Genomic DNA, 22,386 nt, shown 5'->3' on the forward strand with positions numbered 1-22,386 from the left:
CAGTTTGTAAGTAAAACAGCAGGTTTTGTTCCTGTACTTTGCCATATTAATTCAAAGTGTTTCAGGTACATCAGCTTCCTGATGGCCATGGCTTTATATCACTATAATATTTTGTGGTGTGGTGTTAGATTTCCATCTTCAAAAATTATTCTTAATTTTAGGTTCTTAGAGTTTGTTTTTATAAGTTCAGACCTAAACTTTAGTGCAGGTCTTGTAGTACACTTTATTTTCAGAAATAGCTAGAATGCGGTTAAATTCCATATCTGAAAAGCTTTATGAATACTATTAGTAAACTACATTGCATGGTTTGCAGGTGTAAATAATTAAGCCAAATTCATTTTGGATGCATTTCATGGTTCAAATCCAGTCTTTGTTTGTCCCACAGGTAATCAGGTTGGATTTAGAACATGCCGGTTTTGTTCTGGTTTTGCTTGATTCTGTCTTTTATAGGAGGCTGCCTGTCTCACGTGGCAATACCCAGGATAAGGGACTGCATGACTAGAATAAGAAAAGCAAAATCAGACTCTGATGGATTATTTTTCGGAATAATATTTGCTCATTTTGTAGTTTTATCTGAACAAAACATTCTAAATGTATGCAATAAAAAGTGAGGCCTACTCAGAAAGCAGAACAGCTGAACTTCAGTGGAAGTAGCAGTGCACTCTTAATTGCAAGACTAGTCCTGAAATTCATTAAATAATGAAAAGGCTTATGTTATTAACTGATAGATTTTTATGAAGATTTTGTGCTTACTGGGGTTTTTGTGTGTTTTTTAACCCACAGCATTTTCAAAGAGCACCATGTTATAATTGGGGCAAATGATACCATCCCTACCGCTATTAACACAACAGAACAGATCGGGGATGAAGTTACTTTACATTATAGGGTAAGAAATGATTAAAAATCCTAGTACCTATAGGATATAGGTACCTAGGATATAGGTACCTATAGGATATAGGTACTAGCGTAATCTCCTTCTTTTTTTTTTATTTTTGTCTTGAATTGCTTAATGTGATAGCCTATTACTAAAATAGCAGGTATGCAAACTGTTAAACCTTCTCCATTCATATTTTGTGTTTTACACTTTTTTTTCCCCTTCCTTTGGAGTAATGTGAGTCAGAGAGTCTGAGAGTGGTCCATCTCCTGCAGCGTAGTTCTGGTGGGTTTTAGAGCTGCTATCCTCAGCTGGGGAAAGAGAGCATGTCCTGGTAAATGAGAATTTGGCCTATGCCCATTGCAGTTCAGAACGGCTATTTCCAAAATTGAGTCAAATTTGTAAAAGGTAAATACCATGCTCCAAGAATGTGGTCTTCCTAATGGAATGAATACTGCAAAGTATCTTGTGAGATCCCTGCTGGACTGCTACATCCAGACTCCCAAAATACAAAGGACATGGACCTGCTAAGATGGGTCCGGAGGAGGGCCATAAAGATGATCAGAGGGCTGCAGCACCACTCCTACAAGGACAGTCTGGAGCAGTTGGGGCTGTTCAGCCTGAAGAAGGCTACAGAGAGATCTCATTGTGGCTTTCCAGTACCTAAAGGGGGCCTAAAGAAAGCCAGAGAGGGACTTTTCATGAGGGCATGTAGTGATAGGAAAGGGGGAATGGCTAAACTGAAAGAGAGCAGGTTTAGATTGGATATCAGGAAGATATCTGGTGGTGAGGCACTGGAGAAGTTGTGGATGCCCCATCCCTGCAAGTGTTCAAGGCCAGGTTGGACAGGGCTTTGAGCAACCTGTTCTAGCGGAAGGAAGGTGTCCCTGCCTATGGCAAGGGGAGTTGGAACTAGATGATCTTTAAGATCTCTTCTAACCCAAACCAGTCCATGATTCAATGAATCTGTGACTAAAAGCGCAGCCTAAATTTGCTGCAGGACTGAATTTACTTATCTTGAGAGCATCCTTGTTTCCCAGTGTCAAAATCCAAAACTGAGCAAGAGTCCCATACAAAAAGCATAAAAATCTAGGAATCAATTTCTATCTGTAAAAAATGAGCCATGGGGAAATTCTTGCTCTCACTAAATAGCAAAGGCAAAGCAGTTTTTTCTTATTTTTTAGCCCACCTACAGTCTTTTACTCAGTTACATTTTTAAGTATAAAAGCTTAAATCCAGTTATGTCAAAGCTTTTGTGGACAAATGGGCAAATGAGTAGCCAGAAGAAAAAAGGGTAAAAGGTTCTTAAGCATTTATTAAGTTTGCCACTTCAGAGACAAGATCACTAATTCCCCTGCCAGCAATTCCACCTAGGTATTTCTCCATCCTCAACCGCAGCAAGCCTTTCCAGAAAGAGTCTCAGAGAAAAGAGGAGAGAGGAGCAGGTGATTGGAAGGGCAGTTACCTAAGCATATCTGAGGAGGAACCAGTAGAAGCCACCACTGATACAGTGGCTTCTCTCCTATGTTAAAGTATTTGGGTGTTTATTATATATTGAAATGAAAGATATTTTATGATCTTCCCAGATGATAAGAAGATACAGTAAGCAAGACAACAAGAAGGAATTTATGTCAAAATGGCCTCTTTCATCCTGTTAACTTGATTTTCTTCAACAGAGCATTGTATTACCAAAGACTACAGAAGAATATATCTGCTAATTCACAAGAAGCTGTTCTTGGAAAAGTAACTGACTGTGGAAATGTAAAAATAAAAAGAAAAAATAAAAATACAGGAAAGGAAAAAAATCACAATCAAAAACTAACAAAATAAGGAAAGAACTAATAAAAACATTTTTCTTTTTTCATAGATTGAAAAAGGTGAACATTTTCCAATGCCAAACCTCACACTGCAGATCTTTTATCCCAATGTAACAGCAGCCAAGAACACTCTCCTCTACCTTACTGCATTGTCACATACCCAAGTAAGCTATGAATTTGTACTTTTATGATAAATTTGAATTCAAAATTTATGCTGTAAGAAACTGCAAAATGTAAACATTTGAGATGCCTTGCAACAAGGTAGATATATTGCTTTCAGTCTAAATAACAAGATGCTGGTGTTTTAAGAGTATGTACAGATGTGCATAAGAAGACAGAGGGACAAATTTTCTCAAAAGAAAACATGCAGATTTAAAATTGTATTGAACAATAACTGGACTATAACAAGGCTAATTTGTTATATTGCCAAGTGCTGAGATGTCCTGACTGAGATATGAGCCTCCATATGGTTGTCTCCATTGTCAGCAGTGTGAATTGCAAATTCTCTAATCCTGCTGTACATCCAGACCTCAACGTTCTGTTCAGTTCTCTTCTTTCGGTTACTGAAATTAACCTTCCTGCATGTCTGCTCTCCAGCACTAGCAGTCCTCTGGCTTCTTCCTTCTCTGGGGCACTGAGACATCTTGAAGGGGATGGTAGGTCATATCTTTCAAATGCTCTTCACTGCAGCTCTCATTTGAGTTTTTCAATGTCACTCCTCCAGTGCAGCTGGAGATCACGCTCCAGTAAATTCCATGACTCTAGATCTGTAGATCTTAAAACTAGAGCTTTATCAATAACTGGGTGGCTGAAGAACCCAAATATCACCAAGTGGTGACCTAAACCTCCTTTTTTTTTTTTTCCTTCTGCTCAGAGACACACAAGGTACACCTCCCTCCAAATACTTTACTTAGTTTTGAGATGCTGTCCAACTTAAAAAAACCCCTAAAATATAGAAACAAAAGATCAAGGTTTACTTTAAAACAAAACAAAAACAAACAAGCAAACAAATCATATTTAGAATACAAAAAACATTGTATCTTTTCTTGTTTCCTGTCCTCCATTATTTTCACTCCTAGGGAATCACAGCATTTGACACAAATTTGGTTTTTTGTATGGGCAAAATTCATCTCCTGCTAGCTACGCCCTAGTGACAGTAGTGTGCCAAGTGCACTGCAGGGGATTTGTAAACCTTTTCATGCTAGCAACATGAAAGTCAATGACCTGGCTGAAAAGAAATTAATTCCCCCACACTGAAAACACCAGAGAGTTTCCAAGCTGCCTGTGAATGAGTCACAGAGATCTACTCCCCCTCTCTGGACATTGCAGTAGAGGATTCTGCATCCTGCACTTAACCTGACTGTTTGCTTGCTACGGCAGAACCTCTTTGGATTCCCATGCTAAAGCTATTTAGCTCTTTTAATAATCAACTCTTGCTGGTTCTCATAGTGGTCATCTTGCAGGAAGCTCTTGTTTGCTTCTACAGATGTTTAAGTAGCTGCAGAGAGTTTATGTTGATTTATCTCATAAAAATTTCATTTGCTGTTTGAATACTTCAATACCTACACTATCTGAATTCCTTATTCTGCACTCTTGCAATATGCATTTAGTGGCTAGTAAACATTTTCATTGTCATTAAATATAAAATATTATTAATTTTGACTTGTTCTGAAAGCATTTTTTGCAATAGATTGCATATGTAGACAATAATTATTTGTATTTCTGCTAACAGAATGCCATCTGCCAAAGTAGTTACCCTGTAGATCCCTTAAAGATCAGCACTGGGAAACCATTTGTGTTGTCAAAAATAAAAGAACCTATGAAGGATACAATTATGGTAAGTCTAATTATAGGATATATATTCATCCCAGATATTAAACCGGATCTTAGAGCTGAATACTTCTGAAATACATGTATAAAAGCTGCTCTCAAACTGTATCCCTTGGAAACTCATTTTGTCTTAATAGCCTAAAAAGTCTTTTTTATGTAGACTAACTATTTGGCTACAAAACTGTATGTGGAATTGAATTTAGATGATTTGGGGTTTTTTAATTTAAAAAATATGTAAATAACAGTAGCACATTTTACAGCTGAATAAATCTTCATCATCTATGTTCCCGTTGTAATTAATAAATAGTAATATTTTAAATGCTTCTGATCACCCAATCAGCTTTTTTAGACATCTAGTTCAACAGATGTTCAAATGCTAGCACTCTGATCTGGCAGATTTTCCATGCAACTGTAAATGATGATCCCATTTGGAAAGGATTAGCCTCTCACTTTTAGACGAAAGAGCTGCAAATTAATTTTGCTGCCATAGTTATGTTGGCATGTCAGGGGCAAAGCATCCTCAGCGTAGAGGTACAAGTGGAGTTTCTGGTGCAAATGAAACCATGTCATGGGAAGAGTGTTTTGCCACGCTTATCATATTCCTTCACAGAAGTGATTTAATACTAAGCAAGTATTTCCAACTTGTTACAACATAATTCTGCTAGCAAGTGATACTGGGAAATAAAGATACTTATATCTTCACACACACATCCTCCCCTATTTGAAAGATTCAAGTGTCCATGATTTGAAAAACACTGCAGAAAAGCCATAGCTGTGTTGGTAGAAAAACACTTGCTGTTACAAGATGTGCCTCCTTTAAGACCTCTGTGATGCCTTTTGCTGTGTAGCTGCAGCAACAGAGATTCCTCAGGCCTTGCCAACCTGCAAAAAGTGAGTCTATTCTACCACAGCATGAATGTCTCAACTTGGTTTATATACAGCAGTGTCACTTTTACATAAAAAGCTACAGTAATGAATACCAGTTTAGTATTGGTGTCATAGCAAGTGATCTGTATGTACAGTAGTTTATATATTTTTATTTTAATAATGTGAGAAGTTTGTTGCTATTAATTCATTCTGGTGCCTTTAAAACAGGCCTGTGATACATATAGCTGTGCCTCTATTAATTGTGCCTTGGTCCCATCTGACATATATCAAGTGAATGTTTCACTAAGAGTATGGAAACCTACCATCATAAAAGTAAGTAAATCCTATTTGTGTTCAGAATACATTTAGGTTTGAGAAACTTAAGCCAATGTTTCTAATGTCTATTAAAATTGTATCTTTCATTTTCTTAAGTGTTCCCTCTAGTATTTGAAATAGTTTCCTTTGCTATTTTAAAATTTCCTTAAAACTATGTCACATGTACTTTCTCATCCTAAAGTAAGTTTTTGTAACGTAGCGGGAATTTCAAACCGTGGTAAGAAGACACCCCTTTCTTATTCTGTATAGATGATCCTTTTTTATAGCTACTTAGTCATTCACAGATTCTAATTCAGCATATGTAAGGAAGGGTACATAGAAAAACATATTTTTTTAAGTAGGTTTTTAATATGGAATTTCTCAGGTATAAAAAGGATTTTTTTTTATTATCAAAAGAGCAAAGGAGAGACAGTCCACTTCAGAGCACACCTCAGTATTTTCTGATGGTTACAATGGCCTGGCTGTCATCTATTTTGCTCAGCTGATAAATTTCTGATACTGAGTTCCTGTTTTGTATCTTTGTTTTTCCTCTGGAAAATAACAGGGCAGGAGGAGACATACAGCAGAATTTTAGAAAGCCCAAAATTGTCTCTGTGGCCATAATAGTTTTCAAGGATTAATTAATATTTCTTCAAAATATCTGCAACCTACCCCTTCAAAGCAGTATTGCTGTCTGCAAACAGTAATGTGCTGAAGGTGACATACATGAGCAGTTTCACTGACTTTCACGTTTTTCAGCATCTCCCAAAGCATTAAGTTTTTCTCTCACTCTTCTCATTGCTACAAAGCTTTCTATTTCAAAATATCTACGTATAAACCATAGCAATTAATCCTTTCTTCCAGGCCAGTATTCACAGCTTAACCCTTATTGTGAAAGCATTACTTAGGAGTGAGAACTCATCATTGATTTTGAGAAATGATCATCAAAAACTGGAGGTAAGAACATAATAATTTTTTTTCATAGGAATACTTTTTTGAACTATAAACGTTTTTGGTTCTCTAATAAATTCTGAAGTTAATTCAAGCTCCTACATGGTCACATATATTTAAATGTGAATATTACTTATTTCTGTTTAGATTACACAAGATATGTCTTGTTTAAAATCAAATTAGCCTTTTACACTCATGCTTAGCTCCATCTCTCAGGGAGGTGGGCACTGAGTGAGGAAGAGTATACCAAAGAAAACTCCCTAACATATGCTTCCACTACTCGTGGTTTTGGTCCTGTATCCTTTATAACAATGACCACTGACTTGTAGTAGGGCCACCCTCATGACATGAATGCAGTTAGAAAGTGCAAGATATTATGTAACACAGGCTTTCATGTTGGACATTATTTTCTTAATTTTTTTCTACAAGTTCCTGAAGTGGTACTCTGACAATCACTGCATACTGATCACTGCTGCTCTTTTGATACTTTAGAAGTACAAATTATTTATTGCTTACATTCTGAACACTTTTGCAGACCATGATTAAGATTTCCAAAGAACTCCCACCGGGTACAGTCCCCTTATGGGTTATCCTCCTGAGTATCTTTGCCGGACTCCTGATTCTTGCACTGCTTATATTTGCTCTGTGGAAGGTAAGCTGCACATCCTTGTCTTCATGAAAATAAACCTGTAGGCTTATGTGGTCTCCTTCTTATAGGGACAACCTCACAGACAATACTGTTATCTAATAAGTAGCATAAAATCTTGTGGAAATAACGAAATAACTAATAAATACTACAGTTTTCTGATGTGTAACATGCAGTGCTATACAGTTGAAATCTGTATTGCCATTATGTTATGAAAAGGAAAAGAAGAAGATATTTTAGTATGAGTGAGGATTTATTAAGGGATTTTTCTATTAGCATTGGCTGTGGCCTTTGATAATCAGGTTTTCTCTACATGCGAGAGATGCTAGGTCTGTGGTATGTCTTGCCACAAGTGGGCACTCTTCTCCAGGCTAAATATTTAGTTCATAATTGTGCTAGAAGGTTACAGTTTATAAATTTAAACATGCATAATCTCTTCCATAGTCAACTGAGAATCAAATATTATTATTAAGCATTTTAACCTTTGTGTGAGGATAATAATGATTCAGCAATTGCTCTACTATATATTAACTGTACTCTTTTGTCTGGTTCATGATATCTCTCTTTAGTTTTTCCTTTCCAACAAAAACAATATCGTAGTTCAATGAAGTTATTAAATAACTTAAAAGAGTAGTAAGAACCAGGACATGAATGTGACCAATATGGATTCTATGTTTTGAACTGTTCTTAGTCACTTTTTCCTTTTCTGCAGGCTGGATTTTTCAAAAGGCCTCTAAAGAAGAAAATGGAGAAATGAAAAGAAAAACCACAAAGCACAGAAATTTTTGCTCAGGTCTGCCTCCAAAATGTTACTGTAAAATTATAAACTTAGGTGCAGTGATTACAATGTTTTCTAAACTCTGGTGCACTAAAAAAACCCTAGAAGTAGAAAAACAAGAAGGAAATCAAGCATACATGCAAAGGAATAATGCAAAGAAAGAATAAACAACCTTATGGCATTTTGTGATACTCAAGAATATACTTTCAAGTGCTACTCATTTTTGGAGAGTAACTGAATTCAAAGATTCTAACATTTTTTAATACGGAAAATGTGTCATCATATTTTTATGTGGAATCATTTATTATTCCAAATTACACAAGAATTCAGCTTGTGTGTAGCAATCCCAGTCTTTTTTATCACCTTACCATTTTGAAAAGGAAAAAGGATCATTTTCAGAATTTCTTTCTTATGTCAGTTCTGTGAAAGCAGACTGTCAGTTCACAAGGCAGAATATGCAGACTTTGAGTGCACCAAATACTGTATGACAGCTGATGCAATGACAATTCAGAAGACAGAAGCACCTCCAGAATTTTGCGTGAAAATTACTGAAATTGGATTTCTTGGATTTCTCCTTCTGCCTACTGTAGCGTGTCCCGCTGAACCCAGGATACTCCAAGGAAGAGATATTTATGGTCAAGTGGACCATAAAGGATTGATCCATTAAATGAGATAATTGTTTGAACTTGAAACAGATTTTTGGCAGGCCTAAAAATGTATGCACAAACAGTCAAGCCCATCTGATTGCACACTGTATTCAAATAAGCAGGGGCACAATTGTATCTGCAAGTAGAAATACCCATATTTATGCAGAAGATGTTTAGAAGCACCCTGAAAGTTTGACTCTTGCTGTATATCTTGGAGTAGCCAGGAGAGTGCTTTATAAACTGTCACTGTAAATTTAGTGTGTAGCTATTTAATCCAATGAGTTTAAAGTGTACAAAATGATAGTTAATAAAAGAGCACAGATAGAAAATTCAGCACTGGCAAGCTTCTTCTAGTATTATAAGTCACACCTCATCGTTATTACTTATGAATTTAAAAATTGATGCAGAATTTGCATACTAAAAGCACTTAAAAATGATGTTTATTTTTGTGAAAGATTGAAAGTTTATATGAGAATACACTGAAATGTAGATAGCAAAATGTTTCTTTAAGAAATTTTTTCTTTCTATTTAGATCATTCAGTTTCCTCCTTTCTTTTGTGTGCTTGTCTCCCTGGGGCTCTTTGCTGTGCCTTGTCCTTGAGAGCTTCCTATATTACTTGCAGTCACACAAAATTAACAAAAGAAAAATGAGGCATGCTGGCAAAGTGTGATGCTGCCTCACCATGAGGGGGCTCAGTATTGGTTGCCAATAGATCAGAAAATATTGAGGAGACTTACTAAGTTCTATAAAATGTACTTTTTTGCAGAAAAGCTTTGCCTTGCCAGGGAAGCCAGGAAAATTTGTTCCTCTTCTTGGGACAAATGTCACTGAAAGGAAAAAAAAAAAATCATTGCACTTTTCCCAAATGTTTTTGCTTGTCAATATCTTTATAGTAATAGCTTAAAAAGGAATAATAAATTTTACAAAGATTTTTTTTTTTTTTAAGAAGAGAGCATAGACCTGGCTGAAGATGCTGGCAAGTACAACTCTGAAAGTGTGCCAGAAGGTGTTCCATCACTTGAAAGATGCTGTCACCCTTCAGTCACTTCTATTTAGTTCCTAAATTAGAGAGAGTAGTTATTGGGACAGGCTAAGACTTATGTGAATGCCACAAGTAGGATTAAGTCTGAAAGTGTTTGCAATTTCTTCTTGTGTCTGTGGGAAAGGTGGCTTTTTCATAGCAGCAGTCTGCTGAAGGTAGCAGTATGACTCAGAGGAGAGGGCAAAGCCCTCTGTGGGAACACTGTGGGTGGCTGTGCTTTCCAGAGCCTGGGAGAGCCACTGAGCCAGTGGACTTACTTGCTGTGCTCTTGTGCACAGCTGAAAATGCACCCTGTCTGAGAGGGTGTGTCAGCTGCCCTGGTTCTGAACACAGAAGGAAGACATGAATGAAAGCAAAAAAATAACATAGAGGAGCTGTGGATAGAACGCCTGCTTCATTCATTGTGAAGGATGACAAAATTTACTGAACTGTAAAGATAAATTAATATTCACAGCTCTGTTTTCAGTCCCAAGCAAGATGCAGGTTTTATTGTAAGAAAATGTATGATTTTGCCCATCTGTTTTGAAATATTTAAATGGCACTTGTCACCATAGCATTTGAATGCCTCAGAATTGTAATTTTTTTTCTAACACTATCTCTGTAAAAGCATAGCAGTGCTGTTAGCCTATTATGGTATTGTAAAGGAACAGAATTATGAAGGAATTTTGACTCACCTATGCACACTTAGAAAGTCTATGGTAGCAGAGGAAATACTTGTATTTATTATTATTCATCCAGTTTGTTAATCATGAGGTTATTTTTCCTGGCTTCATAAAATTATTCAAAAGTTGTGCAAGACACAGCTAATTCTTACGCAGCATATTTTAAGTGTTTCACTGTTTAGTTATGATAAGCTGTTAACCAACGCTTTTCATTTTTCTTATGACATTTCATGTCTAATTTTAAAGCATAAGCCTAACTGAAAAATATATAAGCCAAAACCCAGTATATTTCCCTAGATAAAATCTATGCAAAAATAAACCAGTAGTATTTTATCAATGCAGAGTATGTTTAAGATCAGTGTTCTGTTAATCTTAGACCTACTTTGCACTGTAAAAACAGTAATAAGCTTCATGTAACCACACTGCTTTCCTCTTTGTCGTGATGCTTTCTCCCTCTTCACATTTGTCCTATTATCATATTTTCAATTATAATATCTATTTAAGATATAAGTATACATACATACATATAAGTATGTAAAGGGGATAGCACTATAGCACATTAATCTTTCACAATTCTAAGCGATTAGTAAAATCGCTATTTTTATCCATAATAGCCACACAGTGCTATAAGAGCAGTATTTTACTGCTTTTCATGATACACAATAGAAAAACCTACTGAAAACAATATTGCAAACATCAGGAACATCTCACTGAAATTTAGCAGGCACAAACAGTATCAGAACAGCATGTAATCTATTTTGTTCCAAAAAATAGACGCATTAGGTTGCAATGTGATTCTAATAACTAATAAGCTAAATATTTTCCATTGAAATAAAAGCCTGTAAAAAAAATTAGTAATAAATTGTGTGTGTAACCAGAGATTACCAGCTCAGTTCCTAACTTCAGCACTGAAGTGGGTAACTTAGTGGAAATGGACAAGCTGCTTTTCTGTACTATAGAACTTCCCTTGAAAGGAGCAAGGGCTTTAAATGGTCACTCCTGCTTCAATTTCAGGTTGTTCTAGAGGTTGCTGATCCCATATGTAATTTTAGAAGACTTAGGAAACAGCATCTGCAGTACAGCAATCTACCTGGGCAGCTGATTATGTTCCTTTGCTTGTCTGGTTTCACTCTAGGTCATTATTATGAGCCATTACTCCAGACACAATCTTCCTGTCCTCACCCTTTACCTGAGTCCTTGAGTACATATCCTGTGCTGAGTCATTTTGAGCATGATGTTCCTCTTTAGAGCTTGAGTCAGGGGAATCCACCTTAAACTGAAGCCAAGGGATTTCATCTCACCTGGCACCGAGAGCCTGGAGTTAGGGTCATACTCATCTAATGAATTCCACATAGTCTAATTGGTTAAATTCTTGAATTGACCTATGGCATAGATGATGAACCATTCGAAAATAAAAGCAGAGAAGATATTCAGAATGTACTGCTGTTAACTGTACCACTTAAAAGGAATAAAAGGGGATTTGCGTACTTTTAAAGAAAATCACAATATTCTGCACAGCATTTTCTTTTTCCTGTAAAATTACTACATGTGCTTTATTGATTAAAAAAATTAAAGAGTCTCCTGTGTAGTTTGCTTGCTTTTCATTGATATAAGAATAATGTAAAGGCATCTCTGTATCTAAAAACAAATTCATCTACCTGTCAATAGAAAGGCATTGTAGAAACAAGCATTCTTGCACAGCGTAACATCAAGGAAAGCTTGAATGTGGTCAAGCTGTCAGAAATACATTGTCATTAGATGTATAGAGTTTGTACCCATGTTTGAAAGCTTTTTAGAGGATTATATGACTTCTTGACAGAGTTGTTTCCATGACACTAAATAAAAGTTGAAGACACTTTCATTCTTCTAAGCATTCTTCCTGTCCAACAATTCTTCTGGAACAGATTATTTCTGTGACCCAAATAGTCTGTGGTCTTGCATAATTGTAAATGATTCATCTTAATTTCCTTAAACTTAGTAAACATTTGTATCAAAACTTCCTAGAAGACAAAGATTACACTTTTTATATTACAGTTAATGCTTAGAATATATTACAAAACCTGTTGTAACTATTATCAGAGACTACTTTGATGGTGAATCACAGTTTTCTAATAGCAACATCCTGTCTAGTCATGGGGGAGTGCTTACCAAATATCCTACTCTGTATACATCTCATCATTAAGAGTTTGCTGGACATTTTCCATGGGAGCATTTTAATGAAAATCAGGGGGAAAAAAACCACTTCTATTTTTGTTTGTTTTAAATTGCTTTTCAATGAAATTAATGAATAACTAGCATCACTTTCTCAGAGCAAGAAGTGTAATATTATGTGTGATTTGTACTGAACTGGATTATAATTCATTGCATTTATCAGAAGCAGCCCTTAACACTCACAGTTCAGAGATAATAGCGTGTCATGCCATGGGTGTGGCCTGAGCCCTGTAAGAATGAAGGGTCATAAAGATTAAAACTCTGATGAAGTTTTAGTAACAACTGGCTGATACCACAGTTTAGACAGCATACATGGATTTTGTTTAAATAAGTGGATAATAAAATAAGCTGTCCTTAAAGAAATCACGTTTTAGTTGCAAAGACTGAGGCCTGACACCTCAGAGATATTGGACTTCATCTATTCACTCAAGAAAAAAAAAGGTGAGTAAAAGACCTTCAGGCAGATTTTTCTTCTGAGTAGCACAGTGAGTGTGGTGGGTCTGGCTGAGCTGGAATTTATTTCCCCATAGTACCTCTCACAGTGCTGTGCTCTGCATTGGTAGCTAGGGGAGTGTTGATAACACATCCATGTTTTGGCTACTGCTGAGCACAGCACTGTAACATTCAATCGCGGGTGAGCTCCTGGGAGGGGACACAAGTAGGCCAGCTGACCCACACTGACCAAGGGGATATTCCATACCATATGACGTCAACCCAGATATAAAAGCTGAGGCAAGGAGCAGGACCGGAGGCACTCATTGTCTCTGATGGCTGCCTGCTGACAACCCTTATGTGTGCTGGAGCCCTGCTTCTCAGAGAAGTGGCCAACCATCGCTGCTTATGGGACGTAGTGATTAACTGCTGGCTTCTGCTTTGTGCGCGCGCACACTGCTTTTGCTTTCTTTTTTTGCATCAATATAAACTGCCTTATCACAACTCACAACTTGTGTTGTTTTCTTTTCCCACCTTACTCTGTCCCCTGTCCGGCTGGGAGCAGCTGAGTGGGCACCTGGCGTTCAGCCAAGGTGAACCCACCACAGTGGGGCATGGAGATACTTTACTGCCTTTCCTCTCTTTGTGCACTTACCTTTCTGCCCTTCTTTTTCAGTTTCTGAGTATTCTCAGAAAGGACAGACATTCCTCAAGGGCTCACTGAATGTTGCATCTCCTGGGGATTTTCAAAGAAATGGGGGAGGGAGCAGAAGTATTCAAAGTGAATTGCACTTTTTGATTAGCAGGTCAGTTGTCTTGGCACACTTTGTCCATCCCCTTCACACACTCATTGTTCACTTTCAGGGTTGATATCACACTTCTAAGTTGTGGTTCAGCTTGATTTGGTACTGGAAGTTAATATTTATTACTAAGCTTCATATATCTGGTTCAGTATTACTTATGGTCCTTAAGGTTTGTTCATATGATGGGTGTCATCATTTTTCCTCACAGGGTAAAGGTCATTATTCTCCCTCCTGGGGAAACTTTCTGTAGTGAAAGCTTCTTCATATCATTTTCCATTACAACATCTTTACACCTTATCATAAGATGAAAAACAGAGGATCTCAGTTTTCCCTGAAAAGCATTTGTAGTTTTGCAATTCTGTGACAGTAGACATACTCTGAGAAAATGAAATTATTTTCTTTCCTTCTAGGGAACACACATACACACACAGAGAAAAACCTTCCTGAGTATTTTCATCTCATGGCCCAAACTAATAGCCATTCACAGCACACTTTCTTGTTTTCCAGCTCTTAAAATCTCACTGACATGAGCCTATTACTCTGGCTTCAGCCATTTTACACTGTGCCAAAACAGATGCTATTGCATCTCAAAACTTCTAGGGTTCAGCTAAAATTTCCCATGACCCTCCTAGTTTGGAAAAAAAAATGGTTCTGGTGGTATTGGTGCTGAAGGTTTTGAGACTCTCAGGAACTTCAGAAACAACTGAATTGCTTTTTGCTGTTTATATGAGGGATCTGCCAAAATCAGCTCGGGAGTCTCTAGCTCCTTTACGTCACGGATTTCCAGTATTTGGAAAATTGCCTATAGCTCTCAGCAAGAATATTAGAGAGCAATATATGCCTTATAGGATACTGCTACAACATGTTTCATATCATAAAATCATTAAGGTTGGAAAAGATCTCCATGATCATCGAGTCCCACCTTTGACAGAACGCCACGGTATCAACTAAACCATAGCCCTGAGAGCCACATCCAGTCATTTCTTGAACACCTCCAGGAATGGTGACTCCACCGCTTCCCTGGGCTGCCAATTCCAATGCTTAAGCAACCTTTCTGCGAAAAAACACTTCCTAATGAATAACATGAATCTCCCCTGGTGAAGCTTGAGGCTATATCCTCTTGTCCTGTTGCTTGTTACTTGGGAAGAGACACTAACCCGCACCTTTCAGGTGGTTGTAGAGAGTAATAAGGTCTCCCCTGAGCCTCGTCTGTTCCAGCTCTGTTAGCTGCTTCACACAGGACTTGTCCTCCAGACCCTTCCCCAGCTTTGTTGCCCTTCTCTGGACTCGCTCCAGGACCTCAATGTTTTTATTGTAGTGAGGGGCCCAAAACTGAACACAGGATTCGAGGCGTGGCCTCCCCAGTGCCCAGTACAGAGGGACAGTCACTGCCCTGGTCCTGCTGGCCACACTATGGCTGATACGGGCCAGGTTGCCATTGGCCTTCTTGGCCACCCCGACACCCTGCTGGCTCATGTTCAGCCCCTGTCTACCAGCACCCCCAGGTTCTCTTCCACTGCACAGCTTTCCAGCCTCTTTCCCTGGCCTGTAGCACTGCCTGGGGTTATTGTGACCCAGGGGAAGGACCCAGCACCATGCTGAGTTGGAAGGGACTCACAAAGATCATCAAGTCCAACCCTTAGCCCTGCAGAGGACCATCCCCAAGAGTCACACCATGTGCCTGACAATATCATCCAAACACTTCTTGAAATCTGGTGGGCTTGGTGCTGTGAACGCTTTCCTGGGGAGCCTGTTTCAGTACTCAACCACCCTCTGGGTGAGGAGCCTTTTTCTAATATCCAGCCTAAACCTCCCCTGACACAACTTCAGGCCATTCCCTCAGGTGCTGTCCCTGGTCATCACAGAGATCACTGCTGCCCTCCTCTTCCTCTCACAAAGAAGTTGTAGACTGAAATGAGGTCTCCTCTCAGTCTTCTCTTCTCCAGGCTGAACAGACCAAGTGACCTCAGCCACACCTCATACAGCTTCCCCTCAAGGCCCTTCACCATCTTTGTTGCCCTCGTTTGGCTGCCCCAGTGCAGAGCAGAGCAGGACAATCCCCTCCCTCGAACAGCTGCCAATGCTGTGCCTGATGCCCCCCTGGACACGGTTGGCCCTCCTGGCTGCCAGGGCACTGCTGACTCATATTCAATTTCCATCGATCAGGACCCCCAGGTCCCTTTCCATGGCACTGTTTTCCAGCATTTCATTCCCCAGTCTGTAGGTACATCCAGCACTGCCTCATCCCAGGTGCAGAATCCAGCACTTCCCCTGTTGAACTTCATATGGTTGGTGATTGTCCAGCCCTCTAATTTGTCAAGGTCTCTCTTCAGGGCCTCCCTGCCTTTGAAGGAGCCAACAGTTCCTCCCAGTTTTGTGTTGTCTGCAAACCTTCTTAGTCCCATGTCCCAATCATTTATGAAGATGCTGAAGAGCACTAGGTCTAACATGGAGGCCTGCAGAATCACCTTGTCTGATAAATATTTTCAAGATACCCAATATTTTTAGGAGTTCACATGGTTACTGGAGCTGTATCAAGGTTAATACTTTGGTAATTAGGCTAAACTTCCTGGGTTAGCACATCAGCTGCTTTAGAGACCCTGAAATTGCATAGGCTGAATTAGCAAGCTCCCCTATATGGCCTTATTTTTGAGGATCACAGGTGAATGGAACACTTCCTCACTGGCTTCATTACATCCCATTAATATAATTTTGCCATAATAGGCATAAGTTTACCTCACCTAAAAATATTACTGGTAAAAATATATGTATATATTCTGTGCTAGGTAGGACACAGTTCAGTCAAAACAGCAAGAAATAGGTAAATGTGTGCCAGTATATCCAGAGTAGGAAGTGGTGCTGTGCATCAAGAGCAAGACTTGAGAGTAACAAAACTCCTGCTGAGGATATGATGCCTGCACTATACAAGAATCCTGTCTTCAAAATCAATTTCATATTTATTTCTCAGATGACAGACTCATGTTAAAGAATATGAATATTATTTCTGCTGGACTGGTCTTCAGATTAGAACACTGGCGTACTTGTTTTTGCCTGTAGTGAAAAGGAGCATTGAGCTATGTATGGCTGCTGGGTTTTCTCCCTAAGATTTTGACTTCTTTAATCCTGTTTAGTCATTCCAAAGTTCATATTCCTTGGTTAAGAGACAAAATGCATGCTGACCCTGTAGGACTTTCAAACATTTTACCATGGTCTGTGTTGAGTCTTTGTCATCTCTATTAGCCCTATTCTGTTAATTTTAAAAATTTTTTGTGTAAAGCAGGTTACTTGGTTTAAATTTTGAACTCTGGGATGGCTTAGTCTTTATCACCATGTAAGAAAATCAGCTTCCCAAAGTGGATTTGAATAATTCTTGGAGAGTTTGAGATGTGCAGGGAGGTAAGGAAGCAACACTATGTATTTTAAACCAAACTGCCTTTTTTTTCTGTGTTTGCAATCCATTTGCAACTTCCTTTGTGTATGCTTCTGGGTGGCTGAATTTTCAGCCACACTGACTCTACTACTTTACTTAATTAGCCTTAGTACTGAAGCCTTTCCCCACCTTCTTTTCTTCATCTCAAATTTTCTGTTTTTTTCTGTAGCATTTGGAGATGATTGAACCAAAGTCACACAAAGTATTAAAAATTTTTGGTTTGGACAGTAGCATAGCAAAGTGCTGTTTTGTCCTCTACTCTTTGCTTATATGATTCTTAAAATGTCATTTACGTATTTTTGGTCTTTTCCATTACAATTTCAAAACTAACTTATTACCAATGTCTAATCTACATCTTTACAGACAATTTTAACATTTCCTTTTTAGATTTGATTTATTTTTAGTAGCTTACTCTTTTTCCTTTCAGTGCAGCCCTTAACGTAATATTTTTGTTACAGACATCATGTGTCTGCCAAAAATAATAACTGATACTCAGTAGTCCTTCCCCCTAACATCTTCAGAGAAATTACACCAAAAAGTGATCTGGACCCATGCACCTTGGCCTTTTTGTGTAAATGATGTCCCCATTTAAGACTCCCTCACAGAAATACATTAACAGAGAACTCCTAAGTTTGGCATACCACAGTAACTCTGATTCTGTGGTCAGCCCTTGCAAATGACAGATGTGGAAATACCTGAATGTTTTTCTGAGAACGCTGGCAATAATTGTACAATTTTTTGTCACCTTAGAAAGCTAGGATAGCACTCATAGATTGTAAAAGTTGAAAGTAAAGTTTGTTATTAACTATGTGTTCACCAGAATATCTTTTAAGAAAAAGTACTTGTTCAGTATCTTCACTTTATAACTATTATTTTTTCTTGAAAATGTAAAAACTATGGTGATCTTTACATAGTGGAACTGATCAAGCAACTTGCTTCTCACAGTCCTTACTCCGAATAAGAAAGTTTGTTTGGCCCTTGCCAACAAAATGGTTTGTTCTAATGTGGAAGTAATCTGCATTTGCATAGAAGCAAGCCTGAAACTTTGCAAACCAGCTCAGGCAGATATGGTGGTTTTGGCAAGTGTCCCTGTGATCAATGACAAGCAAACACAGTAAGGTGCTATAAAACATCATTAAACTACAAACATATGTAGAGAAAAGGGTGTATATCCAAACCCATTTTATAGTGCAGAGATAAAGAGCACTAACCAAACTATTCTCTGAGTAATTTCATTATCATTGTACGTGAACAATAATAAAAAATGAGTTTTGTGCAATATATGTATATTTCTGAAGTGAGTCAAAAAGGTGAAATATTGCACAATATAGAAACTCTTGTTTTCTATAATACACAAAGTACAGTTCAGGATTATATGAGAGGATTGTTATCAAATGCTTTATAATAATTTAAAACAAAAGTATTCACCTAAGGTAATATTGTTTAAGAATACAATAACTGTCGCAGTACTTATTCTTCTAAGACCTATTCTTTGTAAATACGAAAAATATTGGTCTGACAAACAACAGCCTAAGAGACAACCTTTGCGTGTGAGAAATTATTCTTCAACATTGTGTCTGGATGAGAAAAAAACTTTCATATCCTTAGGGTATATTTATAATTAGAATGATGTAACTGAATCAAAGATATTGTTTCTTATGAAACTGAGACCTATTAGTCTGTGGAGGTTATTTTAGGGTGGGGGAGAGGGGGATTCTAGCTTTATTTCATTATTAAGAAACAATTTTTTTCTATCCTGGGGATTTTTGTTTGTTTGCTTTTATTTTCCTTTCATTGGCACCCATTAATTAGTATTCTTCTTCCTCCTTGTGGAAGTATAGATTTTCCTCCTTATCCCCGAATGGCACACACAAGCATACACTCACTGCAGATGGGAAGAGAAGCACCTAGGGCTGCTCTTCCTATCACTATTTGCTTACTGGTCACTAGATCAGACTTGGTACTAAAGCTGATGTTTCTGCCTTCAATAGCTGCACCTTGAAGTGCCTTCGGGGCTTCTGTGACACCACACAAAGGAGGCACAGGGACTGTTCTGAGAACCTCATGAGTCATTCCTGGCAATGACTGACCAAAGGCTCGAGTTCAGAAGAGACAGTGTCTTGGGAATTGCTCACAGTGAGTCCTTGTACATGGTTACGCATTAGGATGGGCAACACACCTGTGTGTACTAAAAAGTAAATTCATGAAAAAAATCAATGTAAGTTATAAAAAGACAGGTCTCTGATGCAATACACTATCAAGTGGATTTTAATATCCTGGTGGAGTTTCCTTTAACCACATGATGTCCATATAAAATGTTGACAGGCTTCTTCATTTTAACTTAGAGCTCAGTTTCAGAATGTTAAAAAGAAATAAGAAGCTGAGAGAACACATGTGCTCCTGAAACAATAGCTACAGTGTGTGTCACACCTAAAGGACCATGACCTAGATGCTGAAAAGGATAAAGAAAGGAAGCATTTCTATTTCAGTATTCCAGGCAAACTGGCTTTTTCATTACACAGTGTTAATGCCAAGGACTTCAAATTATTCAGCAGAATTCACCACACAATAGAATACATCCCATATGAAAAGGCAGCGCCATAGATTTTGATATTTACCAGAACTGTGGGATGGACAAAAAGAATGTTTCTGAAATACTCTGAATATACAGTATATCAAACAGTGATGACAAGGTTAAGTAGGCTGAGAGCTGCACAGCACTTTACATTTCTGTCTGATTCTTAGCAAGTCAAAATCCTCACCTCCCTATTTTTACTGGCTTTGATTCACGTTGTCTCCCTGGATATTGGCCTGGCACCTAAGCCAACGCAGGCAGCTATTTTGCATCATCACCATCACTGCTAACTTCAGATGAGCTGTGTGGCAAGGCTCCTGGATCCTGTTGCACTCCTGGGGAAATACGCTGCAGGAATTTCATTTGAAGGAGAAGATACAGACTCAGTGTCATTAAATGTGGAATGTAATACTTGAGGAAGACAGTCACTCTACGCTGTTAAATAAATACAAGTTTTACGACTATTCTACACGTGTCTGACTCCAAAACTCATAACAGGGATCCCCACCGCTCCAAAGCGCTGTTGTCTCAGCGTACCCAGGGTCGGGGTGGGGGGGGTCCCGGTCCCGGAGCCCTCCTTCCAGCGCAGCGTCGAGGAAAGAGCAGGCAGCCTCGGGCACCGCCAGGCGGGGCGACCGCGGGAGTCTCTTCTAGGGAATGAAACTGGGGGAGTACCGAGGGAAGCAACTCGTCTGCAGAACCCGCAAGGGACCTCCGGCCAGCGCAGCGGGTGCGGGGCCAGTGGGCAGGGGACGGGGGGAGCAGCCTCCGGCCCCTCCTCGCCTGCGAAGCGCAGGGCGCGTGGAGGAGGAGGAGGAGGAGGAGCAAAAGCAGCAGGAGGAGGAGGAGGAGTATTTCGGGGCGGCTCGGAGCAGGTGGCGCTCAGTGGCGTGCTTGGAAGGGGCCAGTTCGGGACTGGCACTGGCCCGGCCTCGCACCGCACCGCGACATGGGCTCTGCGAGGGCGGCGCTGCCGCTGCTGCTCCTCGCGCTGGGTAGGTCTGTGTGTATGTCTCCCCGCTCTGTGAAGGAAGGACGGAAGGAAGGCAGGCAGGCAGGCAGGAGGGAAAGTCTCCCCGCGGGCGAGAGGCGCCAGCCGCGCCCGGCACGGAGCGGGGGGCGCCCTCCGGTTGCGGCCGCCGCCCCTCAGAGTATGGCGGGGCCGGGGAGGGACGGGCTGGGGGCGCCCGGCTGCGAGCGCCCCTGCGGTGCTTGGGCGAAGGCCGTGTGTGGCTGTGGCTGGGCTGTGTGTGAGTGCGATGCACTGGCGGCGTTTTTAAAGCAGGTTAAACTCCCGGAGTGGCGTGGAGTTCACCTTCCCGTAAATGGAGTGCGTGTGTGCTGGAGTGTGTGTGTGTGTGCTGGAGGGAACGGGAACAGTCTGATTTGTGAATTTACGGTGTATGGTGATTATACCTTTTTAAACGCGAAGATGATGATCTCGTTGTGAATGCTATTCCTAATTCGCAAGAGTCCTCTAGGTCTGTTACCACCCCTGTCGGGTAGATGTCGCTCCTTGGAAAAGGGCAGGGAAACTTGAACCATCTCCTCCTGCTCTTGACTTAATTATCATTACATATATTTTCCTGGGAACTATAAGTCATCATAATCACTTGCCATTAGCAAATTCCCAGGCACTTTCAGAGTTTTAATATTGCTATATATTCTCACAAGCCCTTAATTAGCAAGTCACGGAAGAGGCAGCATGAAAATGAGTTTTCACCCATGAGGTGTTCAAACTTGTTCTTTCAGTAACTATAGCAACCTCTGCAGTGGAATGTGTGGCTGCAGGGTGTGAAATAAAAACCAAAAATATTAACCTGTGATGAGATATACAGTGCACAAACAATATGGTAATTTTTTTAAAAAAGAAAAATTCTGAAAAGTACCAATTGGCAAAATTTACTCTGCAGTTTTACCTCATCTATTCTTTATTCTCCTGATTATGGCCACTGCACACCAGAACCCTTAACATTCCCTGTAATGTAAAAATGGGGTCGTAGGACTTGCAAAGGTTTGTAGAGTGGTGGTGAAAGCAGAAGGTAAGGACTAATTGTAAGAGGAGGATTCTCCTGGCATTGAGACTGACAGAGGGGGGATAGGTCTATTTTGTTCAGGCCCTATCCATGATTTATCTTAATTTATACATCTGAAAGCTGTCATAATTTTGATTTCAGGAGTGTCATGACGTTTGATGTTAGTGAATACAATTACTGAGTTAATACTTACTCGGCCCTTTTTGATCTTGTAGAAGTAAGTTTCAGGATGGGAGCATTTTCCCAGGGTGTTTTTGGAGTCCTACTTATGGTGGTACTGTTGCAGATACCCCATAATAATTTTCAAATTGATTGAATCAGTTATATTAATTGGATCACATGAGGTGCTTCGTTGTGTCTCCAAATTCAAGTAAAATTAAGGTGATGGTTAGTAAAGTAGTGGGTTACTCTTTGTTGATGTGTACTTTTGTGTCTGTAAAGTCATTAAGACTTTTTAGATGCTAGAAGA

The 22,386-nt window shown here is 39.3% G+C and overlaps 2 protein-coding genes across 4 annotated transcripts in view; both read left to right on the top strand.

Annotated features, from left to right (window-relative positions):
- The window catches only part of ITGA1 (integrin subunit alpha 1), a 71,927-nt gene extending 59,918 nt beyond the window's left edge, over positions 1–12,009 (top strand). The window contains exons 24-30 of one of the 2 annotated variants that reach the window (XM_064641339.1): positions 784–886; positions 2,742–2,855; positions 4,424–4,528; positions 5,617–5,721; positions 6,568–6,660; positions 7,190–7,306; positions 8,013–12,009. In XM_064641339.1, the coding sequence (XP_064497409.1) occupies positions 784–886; positions 2,742–2,855; positions 4,424–4,528; positions 5,617–5,721; positions 6,568–6,660; positions 7,190–7,306; positions 8,013–8,057 (682 nt within the window). In that variant the 3' untranslated portion in view covers positions 8,058–12,009. Of the gene's footprint in view, positions 1–783; positions 887–2,741; positions 2,856–3,288; positions 3,348–4,423; positions 4,529–5,616; positions 5,722–6,567; positions 6,661–7,189; positions 7,307–8,012 lie in introns of those variants that run through there. The other variant, XR_010426531.1, reaches the window with a different exon arrangement.
- An 8,648-nt stretch (positions 12,010–20,657) lies between these two features.
- The window catches only part of ITGA2 (integrin subunit alpha 2), a 69,361-nt gene continuing 67,632 nt past the window's right edge, over positions 20,658–22,386 (top strand). For both annotated transcript variants that reach the window (XM_064641523.1, XM_064641524.1), the window contains exon 1: positions 20,658–20,876. In XM_064641523.1, the coding sequence (XP_064497593.1) occupies positions 20,831–20,876 (46 nt within the window). In that variant the 5' untranslated portion in view covers positions 20,658–20,830. The remainder of the gene's footprint in view (positions 20,877–22,386) is intronic.

The sequence above is a fragment of the Pseudopipra pipra genome, chromosome Z (genome assembly GCF_036250125.1).
Source record: "Pseudopipra pipra isolate bDixPip1 chromosome Z, bDixPip1.hap1, whole genome shotgun sequence".
NCBI lineage: Eukaryota > Metazoa > Chordata > Aves > Passeriformes > Pipridae > Pseudopipra > Pseudopipra pipra.